This window comes from Caloenas nicobarica, chromosome 1 (assembly GCF_036013445.1).
Source record: "Caloenas nicobarica isolate bCalNic1 chromosome 1, bCalNic1.hap1, whole genome shotgun sequence".
NCBI lineage: Eukaryota > Metazoa > Chordata > Aves > Columbiformes > Columbidae > Caloenas > Caloenas nicobarica.
This window is the reverse complement of record NC_088245.1, coordinates 55,810,928-55,835,155: the sequence shown is the minus strand read 5'-3', so window position 1 is coordinate 55,835,155 and position 24,228 is coordinate 55,810,928. Positions and strand designations below refer to the sequence as shown.

The 24,228-nt window shown below is 44.5% G+C and overlaps 1 protein-coding gene across 1 annotated transcript; it reads right to left on the bottom strand.

Annotated features, from left to right (window-relative positions):
* Positions 1-1,080: 1,080 nt before the first annotated feature.
* E2F7 (E2F transcription factor 7) lies at positions 1,081-21,059 on the bottom strand. Its single transcript, XM_065657014.1, has 12 exons — positions 20,979-21,059; positions 17,392-17,667; positions 16,051-16,219; positions 12,795-13,079; positions 11,992-12,150; positions 8,952-9,089; positions 8,083-8,277; positions 7,353-7,437; positions 6,227-6,746; positions 4,545-4,809; positions 2,913-3,337; positions 1,081-1,257 (listed from the first exon to the last, which is right to left on the bottom strand). Exons 1-12 carry the CDS (start codon positions 21,057-21,059, stop codon positions 1,081-1,083), a joined length of 2,775 nt encoding a protein of 924 aa, XP_065513086.1.
* Between the last annotated feature and the right edge of the window lie 3,169 nt (positions 21,060-24,228).

The window sequence follows — 24,228 nt, the reverse complement described above, 5'->3', positions numbered from 1 at the left end:
ATAGTCATAAAATTCCTCTAAGTGAAGAGTTAGGCACTTAAGTACATACCCCTTAAGTAGTAAACTGCTAAGTAGGCACTTAAGCAGACTCAGGTTAGACTGAATCTAATAATGTGGTTAATGACTTACCAGTGTTCCTTGGTCATAAAGTCTAGACTATATATTTAAAGGCAGATGAAATCTTGCACAGCCCTCTTGGTGGCTTACCACTCTCAAATTACTTTGTCCAACTTATTTAAGGAATCAGGTTCTGTATTCTTTACATTTAACTTGTACATTTTGCTCAGATTAAAAAACAAAAAACACCCAAGGACTAATTACAGTTCATTAACACAATTATAAAAATGTTAACATTCACAGTTATTTTGGTCTTAATATCTTCACATGCATACATTCAATCATATTGTGTTAAGCTATTATTAGATTTTTCTAACCACAAGTGCTGGGCAAATTGTACAACAACCGACATTCAAGTAATCCTACCCTGAGAAAATCTGTTATTCTGAAGCTGCAAAAAACACTTTTTTGCACTAAATCCCACTCCAATGTACAAAATAAATAGCAAAAGGCCACACTGCAGATGCAGGACTTGACAGATTGGTACCAAGGAAGCAGTTGTTCTCACAACTGCAAGAGATTATCATTTTCACCACAGATTTACTCAGGGTAAGTAGAATACATGCAAAAAGAATGCTTACCCCAGATAAGTGCTAGACATCTCACTAAAAATCAGGAAAAAAGAACCTCCAGGGATTGCAAAGAAATCTGTTTGCACCTCCTCAGAGCAATAAGGAGAGTTTCCCAAATTAAAACCACAATTACAATTTGATGCCTACAAGGCCGTGTGAAGCAAAGCATTTGAATTCAAATCAGTACTGAAGGAACAATTCAGTAACAGGTTTTCAGTACCAGGGACGATTTGTGAACGTGGTTAACAGAACTGGAGGGTGAATAGATAGCAGGGAAGCATGCCAGATGGGATGACATTTCAACGCACACCTCTTGCCAGGTAAGAGCTTGTTTGCTTGTAGTCAATAGAAGGTCCTAGGAAAATCTGCCCACCTTTTGCGACAAGTGGAGCTAGTCAGCGCTGGTACTAGAGATTTCCAGTCTCCTTTGCACAGAGCTGGCATTTCTGGTCTGGTTGCCTTCATTTTTCTTCCAAGCAACAGGGTCTCCAAGACTTCCAGGAGTTTTGAAGAATGCCTCGTGACGTGCAGGACGGATACTCTTGGGAGTGAGGGGAGCTGACGAAGGCTATTTGTGAAACAAAACCAGAGTGATTCAGTAGGGTTTTCTCAAAGCCTACAGGCAAGCACGCAAACAGAAGGCAGCTCATAGACTTTAAGGCCTGTAGCCTGCTACTGTAGGGAACCACGTCACACATTCTTTCAGAAGCTCCACGTGAAAAGCTATGGGCTTTGTCCCTGCATTTTGTTTTGGAGCTGGCTGCCAGTACATCACTGCTGGAAGTTGAAAGCCTATATCTCATTTCCAGCTTAAATGTATTAATGATTAGTTCATACTCGTTCTTATGCCAATCTTGTCTTTTAGTTTAAATGGCTCTTTCCCTTCCTTGATGTTTTACTCACTTTCATTATTTCTTAGCATCCAAACAGGTCTAAAATTAGTCTCCTAAACCCTGGCCACTCCTGTTTTAAGTGCCACTCACTGTAACCTCTAATGTTAGTATCTGTAATCAGATTGGCTGCCAACCAGTCTCTATTACAGCCTTTATCTAAAGCTTGAACAAGCTAAACATAAAATAACATTCATAAAGCTTCCAAAAGTTCAATCTGTTTGTCACTGCATTGGACAAGAGGAAAACAAATCACAGATTTAAGAATGTAAGCTAAAGCAGTGCCAAAATGTCACTGCTGATAGTTGTGAAGACCCAGGTAACACAGTGTAATGTGACTGTTTAATGTCACTCATTGTACTTCGGATAAATGAGCTCTCCTTCACTGTTGAATTTCTCATTCTTTTTTTACTCGAAAAGTCTGTTTCTATGGTAGATTTTTTTTAAAAAACATCTTTATAAAAAAGATAACATTTGCTGGAGATAATATTTGCTGGAGAGAGATGAGAACAGGGGCAAGGAGGTAACCCAGGACACTACTAGCAAAAAAGTGTTGCAGCCAGATGGCTCCTAAATTAAGAAAAGCAAGCCTCTTTTCTGTAGCCACTGCGTAACTCACTTACAGTGATAGCATCAAATGGCTAAAAAATATTTACTCAGATTTCTGGGAAAAAGAAAACCTTGTGACTCATTTTTTTTCTCTAATATTATAAGATCTTTAAAGGTTAACCTTTATATTATTTTTAAACTCGTGTAAGATTCTTAAAGCTCATCCTTTTACCATTCAGGGTGAGACATGCTATGCTGGGCTATGTGTTTAACACTGCCCCAAGCCCTGCCACCACCGCACCTGGACATGCAAACTAAAGGGTCTACAGCTTCCTCACAAGGGGAAGAGGAGGAGCAGGCACTGATCTCTCTGGTGACCAATGACAGAACCCAAGGGAACGGCAGGAATCTGTGCCAGGTAGGTTTAGGTTGGACTTTAGGAAAAGGTTCTTCACCCAGAGGGTGGTGGAGCACTGGAACAGGCTCCCCAGGGAGGTGTCAGAGCCCCAAGACTGACAGTGTTCAAGAAGAGATTGGACAACACCCTCAGACAGATGGTGTGAACTGTGGGGCTGTCACATGCAGGGACAGGAGCTGGACTCGATTATCCTTGTGGGTCCCTTCCAACTCAGGACATTCTATGATTCTGTGATTCTAAGTGGAAGACACCAGTTCCAGTGTCCCAACTCACCACTGGGACACACTGGCACCAGCAAAAGCTGCTTTCCCTCCCTGTGACCTGGCACGGCTGTTTCATGGTCACTGAATCACCTTTCGCTCTTACCTGCTGCAGCTTCAGAAGAGTCACTGGGTGTCCCACACACACAGGGGAGTCCAGTTTAACGGCACCGCAAGACCTTGCGAGCACAGGACTCAGGTGCAGAGAGGAGTGAGCTGGTTGCTGGGGATCCACTGAAGGTGCGGGTGAGACTTTTGGGGTGACCACTGCCGTGGTGCCTATGAAAACGGGTGTCGTTGATGCCAGGCCGGACATACTGAAATTCACAGAGGTGGGAGCTGAGAAGGAGCCATCGGGAACTGAGGAAAGAGGACTGGCGATGGTGGGAGAACAGACGAGAGGGAAGGAAGCCAAGGCTGCTGATGGCACCACAACACAGGGGACGCTCAGAGAAGGTAACTGGCTCGCAGCCAGGCTGATAGCACCAGGGGTTTGGTTTGCAGAGAACAGGAAATTAAAACTGCTCACTCCTAAACCAAAGAGAGAAAAAGTAATGCATTAATACAGTTGACAAAATGGAATTAAGCTATTATAACTTCATCTAGAACAGGAAAGAGGGAAGACAACAAAGAAAGAGACAGGCTGCCCAGGAAGAAAACTGACAGAAAGAGAAAAAAGAAGGAAGAAAACTGTCACAAACATGTGACTCTGCTGTTAAGCTCCCTTTCCTTACCTTTCTCCATCTCCCCCCCTACTGCCTGTTCACTATATCTGCATCCATTTACATTGTTTATATTTAAGCACTTTGCTGTTTTCTGCTTCTAACTTCAGTCACAAACAACATCTTGGCTAAACAAACTCATTTTTTACTAACAGGAATCATATCTTCTGCTATATGAAAACATATGCATTGTTTTTAATAATTAAAAAAAAGGAAAATACCCACAGAGAGATATCCCAAAGGCACTAATTTTCCTGAGAATGGCTGAAATGCTGTCTTGAAACAGAAGCTGCTCCAGTTCCCAATTTTTTTGACCTTCCAAACCACTAGGATCAACATTTTCAAACTGAGTGTCTCCATCCTATAAGTGAAATCCCATAGACACCACTCTGAGCCACAAGTGAATCAAACATTAAAGCAGTAGTCAGGGAAATACGCCACATGTAGACCGTTCCAACAAAACAGTCACCACTTCACACAACCACAGGCACAAAAACCAGTGGACATGAAATCCTCTTGTAATATTTTCAGCTCTTTTCTCTCCATCCCTACTGCGTCCTACGAGCAGGCCTGGCTGTACTATCCATGCCTCAGTTTTTGTGGGGTTATCCCAATGATGCACATGACAAGACAGTACAAAGCTCATAGATTACTAAATTCACTCAGGGGGATGCTGTTGCACTACTCGAGCTGCCTTCCTGCAAACTTAAGACTTCCAGCTCCTCCAGGCTTTGGATGCCAAATAGGTTTCTTTTTTGATGCACATAATTCAAGCATGCAAACCCCATATTATTCATCTCTATTAATGTTTGGGTACTTCAGAAAAATGCCTGAATTTTCATAAAAGCAACAGTTCGTCTGGAGTCAAGAGAATTCAGAGCTATTAAACTACAACAGAATTGCTGACAGTTTTTTGTGCCCAATATAGACTTATTCACAGATCTGTAGGTCTCCCTGTTTGCTCAGTGAACAGATGCAGAAGCTTGGGTCCCTCTAGAACTCATGGCTGTCCTTACCAGCAGCAGGCTGAACATAAAGATACTGTGGTAGGAAAGGTTGTCTGCCATTTTCTTTAGAGATGTGCTCTTTTCCTGGAGAGCGTTCATCAAGGTGTTTATTCTGAGACTGGCTTTTTTGCTCCTGAGAAGGCTTAGTAGACTCCTTGTCCGCAGCCTCTGGAGCAGCAGGACTTGCGAAGTCAAGATTACAATCTTCTAGATGTACAGCTGACATACAGCCACTTCTTGGGGTAGATTCTGCCTTGGGAGACTCAAAAGGCTTCTAAGCAAAAACAAAAAGGGAAATGATGAGTCCAAATGGAAATAACACAGCATGATGTCCCTTCTGCACCCCCCTCAGCTACAGAGTGAAACGTTCATCTGTGCAAAGGGGCAGCACAAAACTGATTAGCAAGTCAACAAATTACAAATGTTGTTTGAGGGTTTGAAGAGCCACATTAGTGATGCCCGAGCCCTGTGCCCTCTGCTGTAGTTCACTTTCAGTACTTGGAGACACCGGATAATAATACCTGAGCTTGGAGATTCTATTTTTTCGATATGGAAAAACATCTGTTTCAAGTAGCTTATATTCAAACACTGGTATGACCTTGAGCCTGACCCTTATTTTTAGCAGTTAAGAGAACCCCAAGATAGCTGCACTTCACCCTCACCATCATCCTTCTCTCACCAGCCTGCTGTGGGCAACACTGGGCTTGAGAGAGAGAGAGACTCAGGTTGGAACGTAGGGGAAAAGTACAAATCACATTTGCTGTAGCTCAGTGCAGCAAGCAATGCTGCTGCTGTCTGGGAAAGACCAAGCTATCAGGGGAAGATGAGGAGTAATAGTCAATTGATTTCATAGAATCATAGAATAGTTTGGGTTGGAATGGACCTTCAAAGGTCATCTAGTCCAACCTCCCTGCAATGAGCAGGGACATCTTCAACCAGATCAGGTTGCTCAGAGCCCTGTCCAGCCTGGGCTTAAATGTTTCCAGGGATGGGGCATCAACCACCACTCTGGGCAACCTGGGCCAGTGTTTCACCACCCTCATTGTAAAAAAAAAAAAAAATTCTTCCTCATGCCTGGACTGAACCTTCCCTCTTCTAGTTTAAAACCATTACGACTTGTCCTGTCGTAACAAGCCCTTCTAAAAAGTCTGTCCCCATCCTTCTCACAGACTCCTTTTAAGTACCGAATGGCTGCAATAACGTCTCCCTGGAGCCTTCTCTTCTCCAGGCTGAACAACCCCAACTCTCTCAGCCTGTCCTCACAGCAGAGCTGTTCCAGCCCTCTGATCATCTTGGTGGCCTCCTCTGGCCCCTCTCCAACAGGTCCATGTCTTTCCTGTACTGAGGGCTCCAGAGCTGGATGCAGGACTCCAAGTTGAGTTTCTTCCCCTCAGGTGGGCTGTTTTGTTAAAGACCATGATCATGACACTGACTCCAAAGAACAGCTGAGCATCACTTCACTATGCAAAGAAACCACAGCTCTTTTTCCCTGGTAGTGTGAAAATATCTCCCAGTTAATGCCTATACTTCCTGGCACAGCACCCTTACGATTTTATTAACACGTGCTAGGCAGCATTTGTATCTCTAAAAAGAGGAGTGTAGCGAATTTTCACTTCTGAAAATACTGTCTTGGGAACAAGTCTTTCCTCGCTTACAGGAAACCTAAGTGATAACAAAATTCAGTTCTTTACCTTGGGTACTACAAGTGAGAGGGGCACATCACTCTGCTCCATGCTCTGCTTTTTAGCAGCTGGGTCTTCATCATCTGCAGGTGCAGAGGGCGATGCGCACTTGTGGGAGCTGCGTTTCTGGCAGGCAGCCGAAGGTACAGGAGCCTGAGCTTCTGCTCTCCTGTTTCCCACCTCTCCTGCGATGGGCAGGGTCTCCCTCAAGTTATTTTCCTGAAGACCACCGCACAGCATAAAAAGGGACGAAGAGGGGAAGCACAAGAAGGGTTGGTTAGGGAGCAGGGTAGGTTTTCCATTTTCTGGTTTGGAGGCTGCTGGTGTAGAAGGGTGTAGAGGTTGGCTGCTGATGCCATTCGGTAGAGAGAGGCTTGGCACATCTGCCTGAACCACAGGGAAAACTGCCTGAGGCAAAGGGTTAACACAAAAATCAGAGTCCCCAAGAACTGGAAGAGGGGAGAGAGGTGAGCTTATGCTTTTGTTCCTTGCTGAATTTAGTATCGTCTCTGCGGCACAAGCTTTATTCCTAAAAAGAAAAAAAAAAAGTAGTAATGAAAAGAGGAAAATAATTTAGTCCAAAATTTAACCCTCATTTCATCCTTAAAAGCGAACAGGTACATTTTTGGACATAAATGGAAAAATTCCTGCACCCAAACCCCTACTTTTACACAGTTTACAAGGTGGGTCACTTTCTGTTATTAGTAATTACACTGAAGCAGATTTATCAGGTTTTTGGCAGAAAAATAATGCTTTTGGTTGCACTTGACTAGAGTCAACCATTCACAAATGAATTCAAATTAGTATAGGTACAGAGAAGACCCACTAATATGACAGAGAGGCTCTTCCATGGAATTGTCAAAAGAAGTCAAAAGAAGCAGGGATGACCTATACAAACACATATGAGATGAAGAACTACTGAAGCTAAAGAACAAGAGTAGTACAAGTACAGGTGGGTGTAAACTGGACAGAAGAAAAAAAAAATTTAAAAAAAGACATGCTGAGACCTATCAGAATTAAAGTAGTAATAATGAGACCAACGATTTTCTGCTTCAGTCCCATCAATGGAACCTACCCTTGAACTAAACATGACAAGCACGAAGCTGAAACTGAACAGGAGTTAAGACAAACCTACCCAGTATCTTCCTCTATTTTCTGCCTGCAGACAGCTGCCAGATTTATCATTTTGGAGCAATATTCATCTGAATTCACAAGACAGGCTGAAAGAACAAAGGAACATCCAATTAATAACAGGTAGGTTTACCCAGCATATTTTGACGCTGGCCATATTAAGTAATTGATATAATTTTTCTATCCTGGCACATTTTTATAACATACGCTAATCACCTACAGCCAGAACCTGCAAGACAATCATAACTCTCAGTCCCACTGGAGGTGTGCTCGACGCCATCATTTCCTACAACAGGGAGCTGTGAAAAGCCCTGTAATTCCTGTATCTTTTTTTAACAGCTATCCATTAGATTGTTGCAGTAAATTCCACTATATTAGGAACCATAAAACAAAGCAAGCTTTTGTGGCTAAAGAGTCCTTCTTTATCTATACCAAATTTTAACAGAATAAACTATATTACAGTTGCAGTTAGTGGAGAACAGAAACATTTACCAGAAAACAAACTGCAAATTCAAGGCAGTATGGCCCAGATTCATTTTATCTAACTTCAGGTATTTCTCTGGAGCGCTCAAATTAGAAGTCTCATCACCTGGGCAGTAAAAATATAGGAACCTCCCAAGGGTAATTCACCTATTTAATATGGCAGACCCACTCAGCCAAGTGCCTTGAATTGGTGGGCTCACATTTAGGCAGATCCAGTGGGATCCAAAAGAACATGCTTCCTTAGTAGTTACCTTGCCTCTTTTGATGCGGGCTGTTGGGCTCCGAACTGACCTTCCTTTTGGTCCCTTCACAAGGCTGAGCACCGTTAAATGAAGCATGACGTGTAAACCTTTGCTTTCCAGTAGCACAGATCTGATATGGGGCACAGGCTCCTCTCTGCATCCTTGGAAGAGGATTAGATGTCGGGCTATGCCCTGTTGACTCATCTGTGGGAACATAATTTTGTACAACAGTCCTTCAGAGAAAACAGCTCATCGTTTAGGCTTCTGTCATGTTACCAAACTCGCAAATTAGAGGTAACCTTTATACCACCCCAAACAACTGGGGTACTATGTTCAGCTCTGGTGCCCCCAGCATAAGACATAGACCTGCTTGAACAGGTCCAGAGGAGGCCATGAAGATGACCAGGGGGTTTGAGCATCTTCCCTATGAGGACAGGCTGAGAGAATTGGGGTTGTTTAGCGTGGAGAAGAGAAGGCTCTGGGGAGACTTTATAGCAGCCTTCCAACACATAAAGAGGGGGCTACAGGAAAGACGGGGAGGGACTCTTCATCAGGGAGTATAGCGACAGGATGAGGGATAATGGTTTTAAACTGAGAGTAGATTTAGATTAGATAATAGGAAGAAATTCTTTGTTCTGAGGGTGGTGAGACACTGGAACAGGCTTTCCAGTGTAAAAATACCAGCAAGACACTGTATCCTTTGACATCCAACCTTGAGTGTAGTCTAACAGGGGCAAATGTTGAGCTGGCCAGCAATTAATAATCAGAGGGCGGACAGTGAGTGCCGAGCCATTCTTTACACATGCAAAACAACCTTTTACCACTTGGGAAGAGACTATCAAAACAAAAAGAAGAGAGATGCGAGCTACACAAGTTACCGGTCTTTCCAGGGAATTCCACAGGCCCAATCCACTTGAAAGCTGGTTTGCGTCCTCGTTCCTCTGTGACATGAACTTTCTTGATCAAGCCTAGGCTGGTGAGAACATTGGCAATATCATACAGTCTTCGTACCTTTGCTAACAGGAAAGGGCAGAAATAGTCAAGACAGTCACATTTACAATGTGTAGAGTACATATTTCCTGATAATTTAATTCCAGAATATCACCCCAGCTTTCATAAGCGAGGTGGGTAAATTGGGACGGACTTAAGCCACCTCCTATGAAGCCTGCCGTGCCAGCTCCTGCCTGCTTGTCACTGCTTCTTCATATCTCAGCTACTCACCCATCTTAGTTGCTCAGGTTTAAGCTCACCTGCCTCATTTTGATGGAAATAGGTTAGGAAGTGATTACACTATCAGCTTGCCCAGAGGAGGCAGCTACCTCCACCTGGGGTAAATCACAGAATCACAGAATGTTAGGGATTGGAAGGGACCTCAAAAGATCATCTAGTCCAACCCCCCTGCCAGGGCAGGAACACCTAGGTGAGGTTACACAGGAAGGCGTCCAGGCGGGTTTTGAATGTCTCCAGAGAAGGAGAATCCACAACCTCCCTGGGCAGCCTGTTCCAGTGCTCTGTCACCCTCACTGAGAAGAAGTTTCTTCTCAAATTTAAGTGGAACCTCTTGTGTTCCAGCTTGAACCCATTACCCCTTGTCTTACTGTTGGTTGTCACCGAGAAGAGCCTGGCTCCATCCTCATGACACCCACCCTTTATATATTTATAAACATTAATGAGGTCACCCCTCAGTCTCCTCTTCTCCAAGCTAAAGAGACCCAGCTCCCTCAGCCTTTCCTCATAAGGGAGATGCTCCACTCCCTTCATCATCTTTGTGGCCCTGCGCTGGACTCTCTTCAGCAGTTCCCTGTCCTTCTTGAACTGAGGGGCCCAGAACTGGACACAATATTCCAGATGAGGTCTCACCAGGGTAGAGTAGAGGGGAAGGAGAACCTCTCTCGACCTACTAACCACCCCGCTTCTAATATACCCCAGGATGCCATTGGCCTTCTTGGCCACAAGGACACAGTGCTGGCTCATGGTCATCCTGCTGTCCACCAGGACCCCCAGGTCCCTTTCCCCTACACTGCTCTCCAATAGGTCATTCCCCAACCTATACTGGGACCTGGGGTTGTTCCTACCCAGATGTAAGACTCTACATTTTCCCTTATTATATTTCATTAAATTTTTCCCTGCCCAACTCTCTAGCCTGTCCAGATCTCGCTGGATGGCAGCACAGCCCTCTGGCGTGTCAGCCACTCCTCCCAGCTTGGTGTCATCAGCAAACTTGCTGATAGTACACTCAATTCCCTCATCCAAGTCACTGGTGAATATATTGAATAGTATTGGTCCCAGAACTGACCCTCGAGGGACTCCACTAGATACAGGCCTCCAACCAGACTCCGCCCCATTGACCACGACTCTCTGGCTTCTCTCCTTCAGCCAGTTTGCAGTCCACCTCACTACCCGATCATCCAGTCCACACTTCCTCAGTTTTGCCGTGAGGATGCTGTGGGAGACAGTGTCAAATGCTTTGCTGAAGTCAAGGTAGACCACATCCACTGCTCTGCCATTGTCAATCCACCTTGTTACGTCTTCATAAAAGGCTATGAGGTTGGTCAAACATGACTTCCCCTTGGTGAAGCCATGCTGACTGCCCCTGATGACCCTCTTATCCTTGATATGTCTTAAGATGGCACCAAAGATAAGGTGTTCCATCACTTTCCCAGGGATGGAGGTGAGGCTGACCGGTCTATAGTTGCCCGGGTCCTCCTTCTTGCCCTTTTTGAAGACTGGAGTGACATTTGCTTTCCTCCAGTCCTCAGGCACCTCTCCCGTTTCCCAAGACTTGGCAAAGATGATGGAGAGCGGTCCAGCAATGACTTCAGCCAGCTCCCTCAGCACCTGTGGGTGCATCCCATCTGGACCCATGGATTTATGGATGTCCAGATTGCTTAACTGGTCCCTAACCCAGTCCTCATCAACTGAGGCAAACTCCTCCATTGCCCTGCCTTCCTCTGGGGCCTCAGGGGTATGGGGGTCCTCAGGACAGCCTCCGGCAGAGTAGACAGAGACAAAGAAGGCATTCAGTAATTCTGCCTTCTCTGTATCTTCTGTCACCAGGGCACCCACCCCATTCATCAGTGGGCCTACATTGCCTCTGGTGTTAGTTTTATCTGCCATGTATTTGAAGAAGCTCTTCCTGTTGTCCTTGAGCCCTCTCGCCAGGTTTAACTCTAAGGAGGCCTTAGCTTAGTAAAGACAAGCACTTACGGGCAAGAGGCACCTAAGTGCACAGCTGATCACAAGAGGACACATATTTATCATCTTAAAAATATAACACTCAGAAAAATCTCTGTGACTCTAATAAGTAACATGCTTCAGCTGAGTATGATAATCACAGGTTGTCCACCTAAACTCCTCACATCCCTTCCAGTATTTGGGGTAGAATTTTAAGACCAAACTGCAAGTACTTTACTTTAAAAGTACTTTGAAGACTTAAAATAAAAGTCTTTATTTTAAAAGAATTACTACTGCTGAGTTTTTCCATGTTGTTGAAGGGATCTAAGTACTAAACCCCACTAACTGAAAAGCAAACTGTGCCATCCAGCTGTGAAAGCATTCTCGAGTGAAAAGGAGAAGTAACACATTTCTGCAGAGAAGAAAATGAATTCCTTTATATTAAACAACTTTTCAATTCAATAAGTTCTGAAAAGTCATTCAGAATGGTACAGGAAACAGGGTTAAAGTACAAAAAAAAAATTCAAACAAAAATATTTCTTCACTCAGAAGTTAAAACTTGGAGACAATTGTCAAATTGACTCTTCCCCACCCCAAGCTCTGTTTTTACAAACTGGCATTTGCAATTAAAAAAAGCAAAAACCATATTTCAGTAAGATTCCTGACCTAATGGTGTCATTTCAAATGTGCCCCTGTTTTCTTTACTCACTGACTGATTGATTTGTCTCTCAACAGCAAGCTTACTTTTAAATTTGCTGTGGTCCACTGTGTCCTGGGTTTCTTCTATCAGTATCTTTGCTGCAATGTCCAGAGTGACTATCTTGGTCTTGGAGACAAGGAACAGCATGACAAACTTTTGGCTCATAATCCGCAACGACTTGTCCTTTCTGCTGTTTGCAGATGCTGTGTTACAAATAACACCCAAGCCTCTTAGCACATGTCATCCATCACAGCCAGAAAACTAGCAAGTAGGTTTCTCACACACAAAAGAGGTGAAGTATTTCCTTGTGGGCAAGCAGAAGTCTTTTGAAAGGCAGCAAATAGCTGAGTAATGCAGACAGAAGTCTCTCTTCAAAAAGCAATAAAAATTAAAGCTTGGAGAAATTGCTTTTAGAAAGTCAGATTTCAAAGCAGATTCTATGTTATGTTACACAGTTTTGCACCACTGTAATTTTGCGACTCGAATGGACTTTTTAACTTAAACTGTATGTATTAGATGGGCAGCATGCAAACAGTGGGCAAATGAAAATTGGAACCTTCTGTCAGGATAAAGCATTTACTGGCGGGTACAGGTGGGAAAAGAACCAGAGTGTTTGGCAGAAGTTCCTGCCAGTCTGGAGGACAGAGGGAAAATCTGTCCTGAGACCTATGCTAGGGACAGGACAGAAGGAAGAATTCTGTCACCTCTGCAGTGAATTCAGCACCTTTTTGCAAAGGAGATTTTTTAATTACTTAATTTAAAAGCAAAGCAAGCAAAAAAGCCACATAATAAACTGGAGAAAGACACCCGTGTCTGTGTATCACATCACACACATTAGTTATCTTACCAGAGGTGCAATCTGGTTCTGAAAAGTCCAATAATGATCTGTCTTGAGAATCTGGAATAGTTTCCTTTTTCCGTTCTCCAAATTTGTACTCCAAGTCCTGCTCCTTGTGATGGAAAAAGGTCATTAGCTCTCCATACTGCAGCTCTCCTTCTTCCTGAAGTGTTTTCAGAGTTTGACTTAGGTTGTGCCGGCCATGCCAACAGTACTGGTTCTTGGCCACGCGGCTAACCAAGTGCAATGACTCGAGGACGTTCACTATATCGTAAATTCGTCTCCGCTCAACTCCTGTTTTAAGTGGGGAGGAAATAAAAGACATAGATGCTCATCTAGCTTTAATGTGCTCTTCAGCAGAGGTGGAACAGAGAACAGGCTGTTCTCTAATATTGAGTATTCACCACACATTTTTCACTGCTCACCTCGACACATTGCATTAGATCGATCCAAATCTGCACAAGTAAGAATTGACTTAAGTATGACCAGCCCCATGGTACGTTGTTCTTTGTCTATTTTGTTAACCACCGGCCCAGCCATGGCTTCAGCTTAGAGCATCTACACTGTGTCTAGAAGAACTGATTACAGTCTGCCCAGCCCCACTCACTCAGACCTGTCCAGACTGCCCTGACGTTTTCAGAGCACTCAGTCCCTTCTTCTCAGAGAGCTTCAGGGCTCGGACATATACCTGTACACAAGCCTGTGTGTAAGAGAGGGCAGGAAAGGGTCTGAGCCTGGCAGTGACATGGGGTGGATATAAAAGCCCCCTCCTACAGGAGCCAGTGGGATCCTGGTGCTCCACTTGCATTTCCAACGGCACAAGTACTTGCTAAGCACACAGAATCACAGAATGTTAGAGATTGGAAGGGACCTCAAAAGATCATCTAGTCCAATCCCCCTGCCAGAGCAGGAACACCTAGATGAGGCTACACAGGAAGGCGTCCAGGTGGGTTTTGAATGTCTCCAGAGAAGGAGACTCCACAGACTTCCTGGGCAGCCTGTGCCAGCGCTCTGTCACCCCCACCATGAAGAAGTTTCTTCTCAAATTTAAATGAAACCTCTTGTGTTCCAGTTTATACCCATTGCCTCTTGTCTTATCATTGGTTGTCACCGAGAAGAGCCTGGCTACATCCCCGTGACACTCTCCCTTTACATATTTATAAACATTAATGAGGTCAACCCTCAGTCTCCCTCTTCTCCAAGCTAAAGAGACCCAGCTCCCTCAGCCTTTCCTCATAAGGGAGATGCTCCACTCCCTTAATCATCTTTGTTGCCCTGCGCTGGACTCTCTCAAGCAGTTCCCTGTCCTTCTTGAACTGAGGGGTGTGTACCAAGCAAAGAAGTGTCAAAGGCTTTGCAAGGGGCAAAGCAGTGGAAAATGACACCCACTGTTCCCAAATGCAGCCGAAATGAGTCCTCAGTGCTGGCTGGCTCCACACCAATGGGAAATCTATGAAATTTGTCCAATTTGGGTTCAGCCTGACTGGTGTGAGCAAGGCTGGAGACTGAACATGAACAGGCTGGTGGCTCTGCTCACTGTCCCAAGTACCCATGTCCAGTGCTGTCTGAAGCATGGCTGTTATATCTACTAATATCACAGTGCACTATATGCCAGTGGCAGCATCTGCACCAGAAATCCCATAAAGGTTAACATCAGCTGAGCAGAACAAGTGCTAGCCAAGGAGAAAGGTTTTGAAAGACCTTCCTGCGGAAGGTAAGGCCTTGATGCATCTGTTTACCCATCTGGAGAATATGGATAACACTTACCAGACTCAAAACAGATATTATGATAAACAATTCATGAGTATTTCCAAGCGTGTGGATACCTTGGAGTGAAACATACTCTGGAAAAACAACAGTGCTATACACATCCTGGTGCCTGTCAGGCACTAGCAGCATGGCCCCCATTGTGGCCTTTCCACAGGTCTTCAGTGAACAAAGCAATATACATTTGTAGCAAAGCCTGTGTTAGAACCATAATTTGTTACACAGAGAGTAGTAACATCAGCAGTGAATAATTTAGTGGTCCCTTAAGCGTGTGGATACAGGCAAGCAAGCAAGCAAAAACCAAAGGGAGAAGAACAAATGCCCTTCTGGGAGGTAAAATCCCCAACAGGAAGTTTTAAAATAAAGTTTCTAGTATGTAGGAAAGCAAGGTAACACCGCTCCCAACACAGAATAAAGCACTACTCAAGGTCAGCTGTACAAGGCTGGAATACAAGCATCTCATGCAAACACAGAAAGGAGTAACTGCAAAATCTAAAAGAACAATTTAAAACCCCCTAGTTTATTTAACTATTTACTTCATCTGGATTCTCTCTCATTTCCACTTCCCATTACCAAGGCAAATAAATGAGTATTTCACGGACTTCCTTACCAGAGTCACAGTGGACATCACTCTTCTGCTGCCTTTCTTCCCAAAACACATTTCATTTTTGCTACCTCTTTTCTGTTAAATAGCTGAGTTCTAAATGTAGATACAATATTTATTTAGTTTAAGTCTGATTTTGTAAGGCCCTTTCTAGTGAAGAGACAATCTCTCCAAGGACCTGGATCTTTTTGTTATTGAAGTGCCCTAGCTGAGTCCTCTCTCGCAAATTTTATTACTTCTCTCAGATATTTTATGAATATTTTAACTAAGACCAAAGCTAACCCAAAGCAGACCCAGCAAATAGGCTACTTGATACCTTCTTGCCACCTCAATATAATACATTTTCTTATTCTACTCTTGCAGGTCTCCTGGTAACTTCCCCTCATAAGCCAATATTTAAAGCTAAGATAAACTTGGTGAATCATGAGACTTTGGAAAATATAATGTCAGGCACATTACTGAAGTCAGGCAGTAAACCCACCTGATTTCCTACATCTACTAGTTTGCAATTTTTTCCCCAAACAATCCATTTTGACAAAATTTGTTGTTTGCAAGTCTTCCTTCAGAGGGTTTGTAACTAATAACTCTTTCAGTGTTCAGAAAATTGAAAATTTAAGAAAGCAACAAAGTTGGTAAACAGCTGGAGGACAGATAGATAGATAGATCTGTCTAGTAAACAGTACTGTCAGAAAGCAGATTTCAAAATGCACTATCAAGCAGTAAAGACACTTAGGAATATTAGGCATTTCCAACTCTTGATTAGTATAATTAGAAGAGCATCCAAACTCAGGGAAAGGCAGACCTTGAATGTACTCTGTATGGAAGATCTTTTGGAGGCCCTCCTGTGGGGTTACTCCAGGTGATCAGTTACCCCGTTTTTGCAGGTGTACATACCAAGAATTGAAGCCACTTCATCCAAAGAAATAGTAGTTTTTTCTGTTGACAATGGATAGCTTGGATAGCGAGCTAGAAACTTTTGGCACAGGAGTCCTAAGCTTTTCTGTTTTCTGCTGGGCCTCTGCTTTTCAAATTCATCAACCGTGCAGTCGTCTACCATATCATACTGTTAAAAAATAGATGTTAACTCTTTAGTGCAGAGCTTTAGAAGAAAGGCATAGCCAAGTGAGGTGTATTTCAAATGTTAGCAATATTTAAGCTCAGACTTTCTAATAAGGAAAAAAACATAGACTGCTTGCAAGCACAGAGCACTTGGGTGAAATACTTTTGCTTGTAAGTTCTTTTTAATTCATCACACAAGATATCTACAGAAAGACTCTTATCTGCAAGATCATGGTTATGCATCAAGAAACAAAACAGTAAGACCAAACACCCAAGACTAGTGGATGGTAAGATCCTACTTGGAAGGAATATTTCTTTTTGAGAGTAGGAGGAATATTCCCTTCTGGATCTAATAAACCAGAAGATGTACAAGCCATCAGAGAGTTTCTACAAAACCTCTTTCAAGATCTTTTACTGCCTCTTACAGTGCCTCTAGAACTTTAAGAAACTGGGGGTAGGGGAGGGGGCATAATGCTAAGAGACTATAAAAGGCACCACCCAGTCTCTGAAACTTAAACTCAGTGAAGCTATTAGCTTAAGTGAACTCTGTAGGATGGCCTGAATGTGGTCTTTCTGTACCTGCAGGGCAAAAAAACCCGACAAAACTGTGATAGAAAGAACGTACAAAGAGGTATGTTTGTTTATTACACAAGCTGCAGAAAATGAGAATGATGGAGGATTTTTCTGCACTGGTAACCTCAAGGTTTTGCTTTTGTGTCAAAAAAGGGGAAAAAAAATATCTTCCCCTCTAGCAAAGAAAAGCTGAGAGTGGTGGCAGCTGTTGAAACCTGAATTTCCTTGCTTGTCAATTTGCTTCTGAAAATGCCGCCTGACTGTTTAAAATGATCTGGAAACTTTCTTTCTAATGTGGTTCAGAAAATAGTGTCAGAAGTACTTAAGTTGGGGAAAATAACGCATTTAAGCTCTACTTCCTTCACTGTCCTTTTAAGTAATATTCAGACTCTTGAAGGGTCCCAGGTTATTTACTATTAAGACAGTTAATTTTAATCTTTGAAAGTCCTTCTGCTCAGCCAGTGCCATGTGGGCAACTGTCCTTTGGAATGTTTTGCAATTTGGCAGTTTTCCACAGGGAGTGAAGTACCAGCTGGAAGAAAACTGAGACACAGCTTAAGGAAGGTCTAACTGAAGATAAGGTAATCATGCTCTAAATCTTACCTGTAACAAATTGTGTGTGTCACACTGCTCACTGTTTTCTATGGGTCTGAAGAGCTCTTTCTTCTTTTCCCTGTCCCTCATGTCAGGGCTAGCAGCACTAACAAGCATCTTCAGGTTAGCAGTGGGGGTCCAGGGATCAGGCTGAGGTCTGTCAGTGAGCTTAACAGGTGTGATTGGATTTCTTTCTGGGGTGCAGCCTTTTTGCTTTGATAAATCAACTGGTTCATTCTTAATGGGAGTCTTCGGGGCCATCCTGGATTGATCAAATATGTTTTCCTATTAAAAACAAGAAGTTCTTCAGATGTAACAGGAAAGAAAACAGTCTGACAATCAATTTCACTCTTCTTACAAAGGTTAATTGTAGTGACTCATGCCGTGGCACTCACCAGTATATTTAGCACAGTTCTTCTGCCTTTGTTGGAAGCGGTAAAATATTCTACATGCTAGTGTACTGGAGCCAGTGTATATGAGATAGTGCCCTGAATTACAGAACCTGAGGTCAAACAGTCAAGCTTGTGGCCTAACAGGCTTTTAAACTCTGGCTGTTATTACAAGACAGCATTGTCCACAAACATAAATCACCAAATTGGATTGAAACTGAAATTATGCATTGGTCACATTACACTTAGCAAGAAAACAGTGTGTTTGGTTTGAAAGATCCTCAGTGAAAAGCCATGCTGGGGATGCAGCTCAGACTGTCACAAATTGTCAAACTAAAGAGAATGTAACTTCATGTGCAAGTGAAACGAGCTCTGCATCTGCACTATCTGCTGCTCAAAACAACAAAGAAAATCTCCATAACTGTATTCCTTGAGCTAAGAGCTGCTAGAAGGAAAAGTCTAACTCATCAGCTGATTTTTATCATTCTTTAGATGAAACTCAAACCCCTCCAGTCCCTAGCTGCAATCAAACTTTTTTCGTATTTCACCTTTGTGTCCAATTCTACCCCTTCCTCTTACAGCAAGAATTATCACTGCAGATCAACTAATTTAAAGGGACTGACTCAAAAAAAGCATCGATGGTATCCTTGAGCTGAGAGATGTGTGTTTGAGCAACTGGAGACACTACTTCACTATAGCCTGTTAGTGCAAAAAAATACCAAAGGAATGAAACAGAGAGCAGACCATATTGGCTTTCCTTGCAGGATATAAAAAGTTGAGGTCTAAGTATCCTACACCTAGCACAGAACGGGACTCCCAGAAATGCCCATGCAGAAAGTTGTACTGTTACTTTTTGCTCAGGGAGACCAATATTCTGTTCTTAGATAGTCCAGCTATCACTTAAGTCTCCTTAATACCCTACAAATAGGACACCGCCACTCAGAACTCTAGCTAATATTGCTCAGTGGTTTCCAGATTCCCTTGAAATGATCGCATGTGCTTTGAGTGAAGGGAGAGAAAGCGAAGCAGACAGATTATCAGCAGAAAGCTAGCAAAGCTTATAACTTGCTGGAATTGGGAATGAAGCCTCTGGAACCATAGCAAATTGCTTTTAAACTATAAATCAGGCTTGAATTTGTTTGCTTTTCAGTCTAGCTGTGGCTTTTTTGGTGCTGGTCTCAAACTGAGCAAACTGTTTCCTTGCTCAGATTAAGATTACTACTTCATTTTTTTTTTTTCAAAATGAGTTCTAAAACCATGCTAACTTTGAAGTCAGACATTGTTATTATGTATTTTATTTTGTGCTGCAAGAAGTCCAATTCTGAAATGGAATATAGCCTGAAAGAAAACATTAAGCTACTGTTGGTTTGCTGTAAGGACTTTCCCAAGTTAAATTTTCCTGTTTACTTGGAGCAGTTCCACTATCACAAGCTGATATGGATATTTAAATAGGTGATTCCAAATATCATCTTATCTGGTACAGTGTAGCTAGAAAGCAGAAAGAAGTTCTAGTAACAACTGAAGCTGGCTCTTACTAGGAGCAGTTCTGTTAGCATTCAAACTAGAAACAAATCAGGCACACTGAAACTACTACGATCTGAGCAATGACGAGGAACACTTTTGCACACATTCACCTATGAATTATCCAAAAGGATGTAATAAATGTATCATATTTTACAATTAACATTCAGCCAGTTGTAATTTACTACACTGTGATAAATAGGGGTCGATTTAGAGACCATGGTCTTTCTTGGAATATATGTTCACATAGTGTTGGCACTCAATATATTCTTGCAATTTCACATTTGGCAGTGAATCAACACTTAATCTGTGATGGAGGAAATCTACCTTCCCCTCAAGCTCCTCTTCACTATGGTTGATGCTAATGGAACTGCGATGAGGGCAGCTGAAGCAACTTGCTGTTCCACAACCTCAAATTTTCATGTTTGTGCTAATATCACAATGAAAAACAGTAGTGGCACTACATGAGAAGCACACATCTGCTACCAAACTTCCAGGCTTTTATTTCCTGAATGTCATAATTGCCTACTAAGGTAAGAAATGCTTTTAACCCTCCTCCTTTTATTTTTTTTTTCTCAGTCACTGCAATGCTCTATGAACTCCTAGCTGTACTTCACAAAAGTGAAATGGCAGTTGGTAGAAGTATGAGATGCATCTTGATCCAAGCAGAGATGGCTTACAAATACAGGAGGACAGGAAAGGCTGGCTTAATGAACTCAGCATGTAAGCATGAACTGAAACAAATATCTGGGATAACAGGAGATGAGTCTGACAAGATCTGTGCGATCTTTGGAGGACTTGGATTGAGCATGGACAGTAGGTCATGAATCAGGTATAGTTCAGGAAACATTACTGAGCAAGGTATGTCCAAGGCCAGATATCCTGTCTCCTGGCTGGTGGGGCAGGAGAAGAGCAATGAGCTTGATCCTTGCTGAGCGGCACTGCTCAGCCTCTTGATCTGAGAACAGCCCTATACGGGTACAGGCATACTTTCCATAGCTGCCGTGCATCAGTACGGTCAAACTGCTGCTAAATAACAGGACTATATTATTCTCATGTCATCTAAGGCCTGGTGTAGGTTAGCTTTTGAACGCTGAGTCTCTACAAAAGCCTCCTCCACCTCACCCAACAGTAGCCACTGGGATGCTTGAGACTGCGTAGTGAGTTTTACTTTTTAAGTGACAGCTAAAAACTCTTTCCCTGGGAGTAATGCCAGAGTGTAATCACTTACTGACAACGGTGGCATGACTCACGGTTGTTTTACTGGATTGTCTTTTTACCTTAACAGTAGCGTTGGACACCCCTAAGCTCCAAGTGCTGACAGGTACCACGCTGCTGTGCAGACCAGGTGCGGTGGTCCCACAGGCAGCACCCCAAACACACCCAGTGGGAGCGAGAGGGGTACGATCCGGGGCCACACGCTTGACCCGACCCACCTCCATGCCCTCCGGGTCGTGGCCCTGCACCCCTGTGCGCATTGGGGCCGGGGCACCGCAGCCCCCGCCGCTCCGGCCGGCGGGGCGGACAAACCCTCCGCGGCCCCGGCCGCCCCCCCGGAGCTTCGCGCTGCGCCCGGGCCGGCGCGATGCTCCGCACCGGCAGAGGCGGAGTAACGCGTGAGGGGACCCCGCGGCGCCGGGGACAGACGGGACCCTGCTCCCGCCGCCCCCCCTCACGCCCGCTCACCTTTTGGGCCGCCTCGGCGCGGCCCCGCCGCCCCGGCCGGCCGCCGACCAGGTCCCGCAGCGCCAGGACGCTCACCTCCATCTGCAAAGCGAGAAGGCACCTTTAGCCCGGCCCTTAAGAGGAGCCGCTCCCGCCCCGGGGCAGCGCTCCCGTCACCGGCGGGACGCGAGGGGAGCGCAGCAGCTCGGGGCTTCCCTCCCGGGGAGGCGGGAGGGAGCGGCGGGAGGCTCCGCGCCCTCACCCCGGCGGCGGGCGGGCGGGGGGGGGGGCGCGCGGGGCTCTGCCGCTCCCGCCAGGCGCCCTCGAGACATCGCTTTACAATCCGGCCAATCAGGGGCGGCCCGCTGGGGAGCCCCGGCCGTGCGGCCGGCCAATCAGCGCGCGGGCAGGCGGGCGGGCGCGCGGCAGCGGGGCGCGGGACGGCGACTCCCGCCCGCGCGGGGCCGCTTCGCTCCTTTTCTTGGCGCGGTCGCTCGGCGGCCCTGCCCCTTGTCCCTCCCCCCCACCCCGTCTCCCGCCGCTGGGCCGCCAGCGCGAGGCGGGCCGTTGGCCGGCGGGAAAGGGCCGCCCGAGCAGGTGGGGCGGGTTTCTCCGCCGGGGGTGGGGGGGCCTCTCCCGGGCCGCTGTTGCGGCGCGTCTGTCGCTGAGGGGTAAATTCCTGACGGGAAAGTGGCGGCGGGGCTGGGGGGACAAGGGGACCCTCTTTCCCGGCGCCTTAAATCTCCGCGTGGGGAGGAAGGGAGCAGCGGGGGTGAGCGGGCAGGCGGCGGGCCGGGTGCTGCCGCTTCCCCCCCGGGCTGCTTGGTGTGGGGAGTCCGTGCGGGCAGCGCGGGCCTGGACGTCCTGCCCTGGCTGCGATTCTTCCCGGCCATCCCCTGGAACCGGCCTGCTGCCGGGAAGATAAGGCGGGCAGGCGCTTTGAGGAGAGGTCTGGACACAAGAAACGTCTGAGGAGCCCTGAGTCAGGCTGCTCCGTGGCTTTCCCTCCCTTGGTACCTCACAGCGTACCAAGATAAGGGAAGAACCGAGAGAGAGCCTTGTCCAAAGTTCACGCATCAAACCCACGCAGCCTGCGGAGCTGTGCGGTGATGAGTTTTTAATTTGTCCTGGTTTAACTATGGAGACAGAATGTTACGAAAAAAATGATGGAAAAATTGTCAAAATAATAGCTTTCTGCTATGCAGAACTACTTCGCACTTGAAAGTTCTCTAATCTTGAGACCCGTTCTGGAGAAATTTCCTGGGTGCAGTATAATTAATTTTGCTTTTTAAAGTGACTTCGTACTTAAGATAATTTTTTCTTTTGTTATGCTAATGACAGACATGCTGCTGCATTATTCCTGTCTTGTTGTAGGAGAACTTCCTCCTCAAGTTGCTCATGAGTTAGTACTGAGTTGTCACAGAAGAAAAACTCCAATACACAATTCTGATAATTTATAAAAATATTAATTTGTTAATTTTTGAGGAACAGAAAAAGTTTTTTCAATAGGGATGTAGATACGGGATCGATATTAAGCCTCTTGCATTAACTTTCATTTATTCACTCAACTTCTATTTTTTTTTCAACAAGTTCTGGTACACTGCAGTTTGTTGAAGAGAATGAAATATAAACATCCAAAGAACCTGTTTTTAATTTTAAAAGCCTTTTACAAAAAAGCCCTTTACGCTTCTAACCTTGGTTTTTCTATTGTCTAGAGAAAAATTAATTCCATAATTACAAAGTATGTCACTCAGTATGTAGTTGCATCCATAGTGGTGGTATGTGGAAAGAGACATTTCTAATGAGTAAACTATTACTACTGCTCTCACTCACAGGAACTCTGAAAACAGGCACATGAGAATCATAAGAAATGCAGAGTCATTGAAAATCTAAACAAGAATCTCGCGTCGTGGTCTGACGTGCTCAGACATGAGCTGTACGCCAACGTAAAGAAGTTGAGAAGAGAGTTTAGCAGCTGAGAACCTGCTTGTATGCTGCACCTCCAGTGATAGGAAATTTCCATCTGGCCCCTTTAGTCCTCTACTTAAACTGAAGCGACCTAGAAAAATACATTCTCAGACCTTTGTCTTAGACCTGTCACAGGCAATTGTGTATCTGTTGCCAATTAATAACATCTATTACAAGGTGTTACATGCTGAGAAAGTTTAATAGGTCTAACTGCATTTGCAACTCTAATACAGAGACTTTCTGGCTAAGAGCTTAATGGTGGTCAGGACCTTAATATTTGGGTCGGGTCACTTGCTGAAATACTATGGCATGTGCATATAGAAGGTCATTTGATCATTGCAAGGATTGCTTCTGACCTTAGAAATTTGGTCATTTATAAGCGATTAAACAGAATGTCTGTAGGCTGGCGTGGGACCCAGGAAGCTTAAATCCAGATGCTTGTCAACATCAACTACAGGCTATGTAGACAATACAGCACATCTAGTTGAGATGTTACTGACTTATAGTACCACCATTTTGCTGCTGGCATGGACCTGGGATCTTTAGTAGATGCTCACGGCTTCTGGCTTTTCTTACTGTAGGTTAAGGATGCCTCTGAATATAAATTGTGTTACTACTAAAGCTCTCTACAGGTCGTCAAGGGAGAACTAATTTGAATCAAGTTTTATACCTTCATTTAATTTTGCTGACCTTGTACATGCACAGTATTCTTGGCAGCTGAACTGCTGACTACTTCAAGGAAGGTGGCTGAAATTATGTGCTAGCTCTGTTCTGGAAAAGCCATGGTCTGTTGAAGATGAGACAAGTGAGACATCTTTGTCCACCTGGAAGCCCAGCCTGTTCGCTGGGTGAATTCAGGCCCAGAAGTGGTTGTTGAGCCCAGCATGTTGAAAAGTAGCAGAAAAAAAAAAAGAGAGGGGACATTCCTATGCTTTGGCACTAGCTATCATAAGGGGTGAGATGCAGCACTGGATGGGCAGTTGTGGGAGCAGCAGTGGGTGTGAAGAGACACTGGGTACTGTTTTAGCCTGAGGAAATGATGTGTATTTAGACCAGAGAAGCCCCTTTTGTGGGAGGTATTGGCAGTGATTTGGATGTGGTAATTGCTCTTCTGTAATATGGAAATGAGAATGTTCAGAGTCAACAAGTTTAGCTGTCACACAATGTGAGGAACATATATAACATAAAATGCATTATATTTGTTAATCAATACTGCTGTTTTCCTTAAGATCAATACACAGTTTTGTAATGCATTTACTAAGCTAATTCTTTGTTCAGTGAAATAAACACCCGAATCTCCTCT

Coding starts and splice junctions, on each gene's coding strand:
- E2F7 (XM_065657014.1), bottom strand. CDS start 21,059: ATGGAGGTGAGCGTCCTGGCGCTGCGGGACCTGGTCGGCGGCCGGCCG. Junction 17,668..20,978: donor GCGCCGAGGCGGCCCAAAAG/GTGAGCGGGCGT, acceptor TGTTTTTAATAG/GAAAACATATTTGATCAATC. Junction 4,810..6,226: donor TCTCACTTGTAGTACCCAAG/GTAAAGAACTGA, acceptor GTTTTTGCTTAG/AAGCCTTTTGAGTCTCCCAA.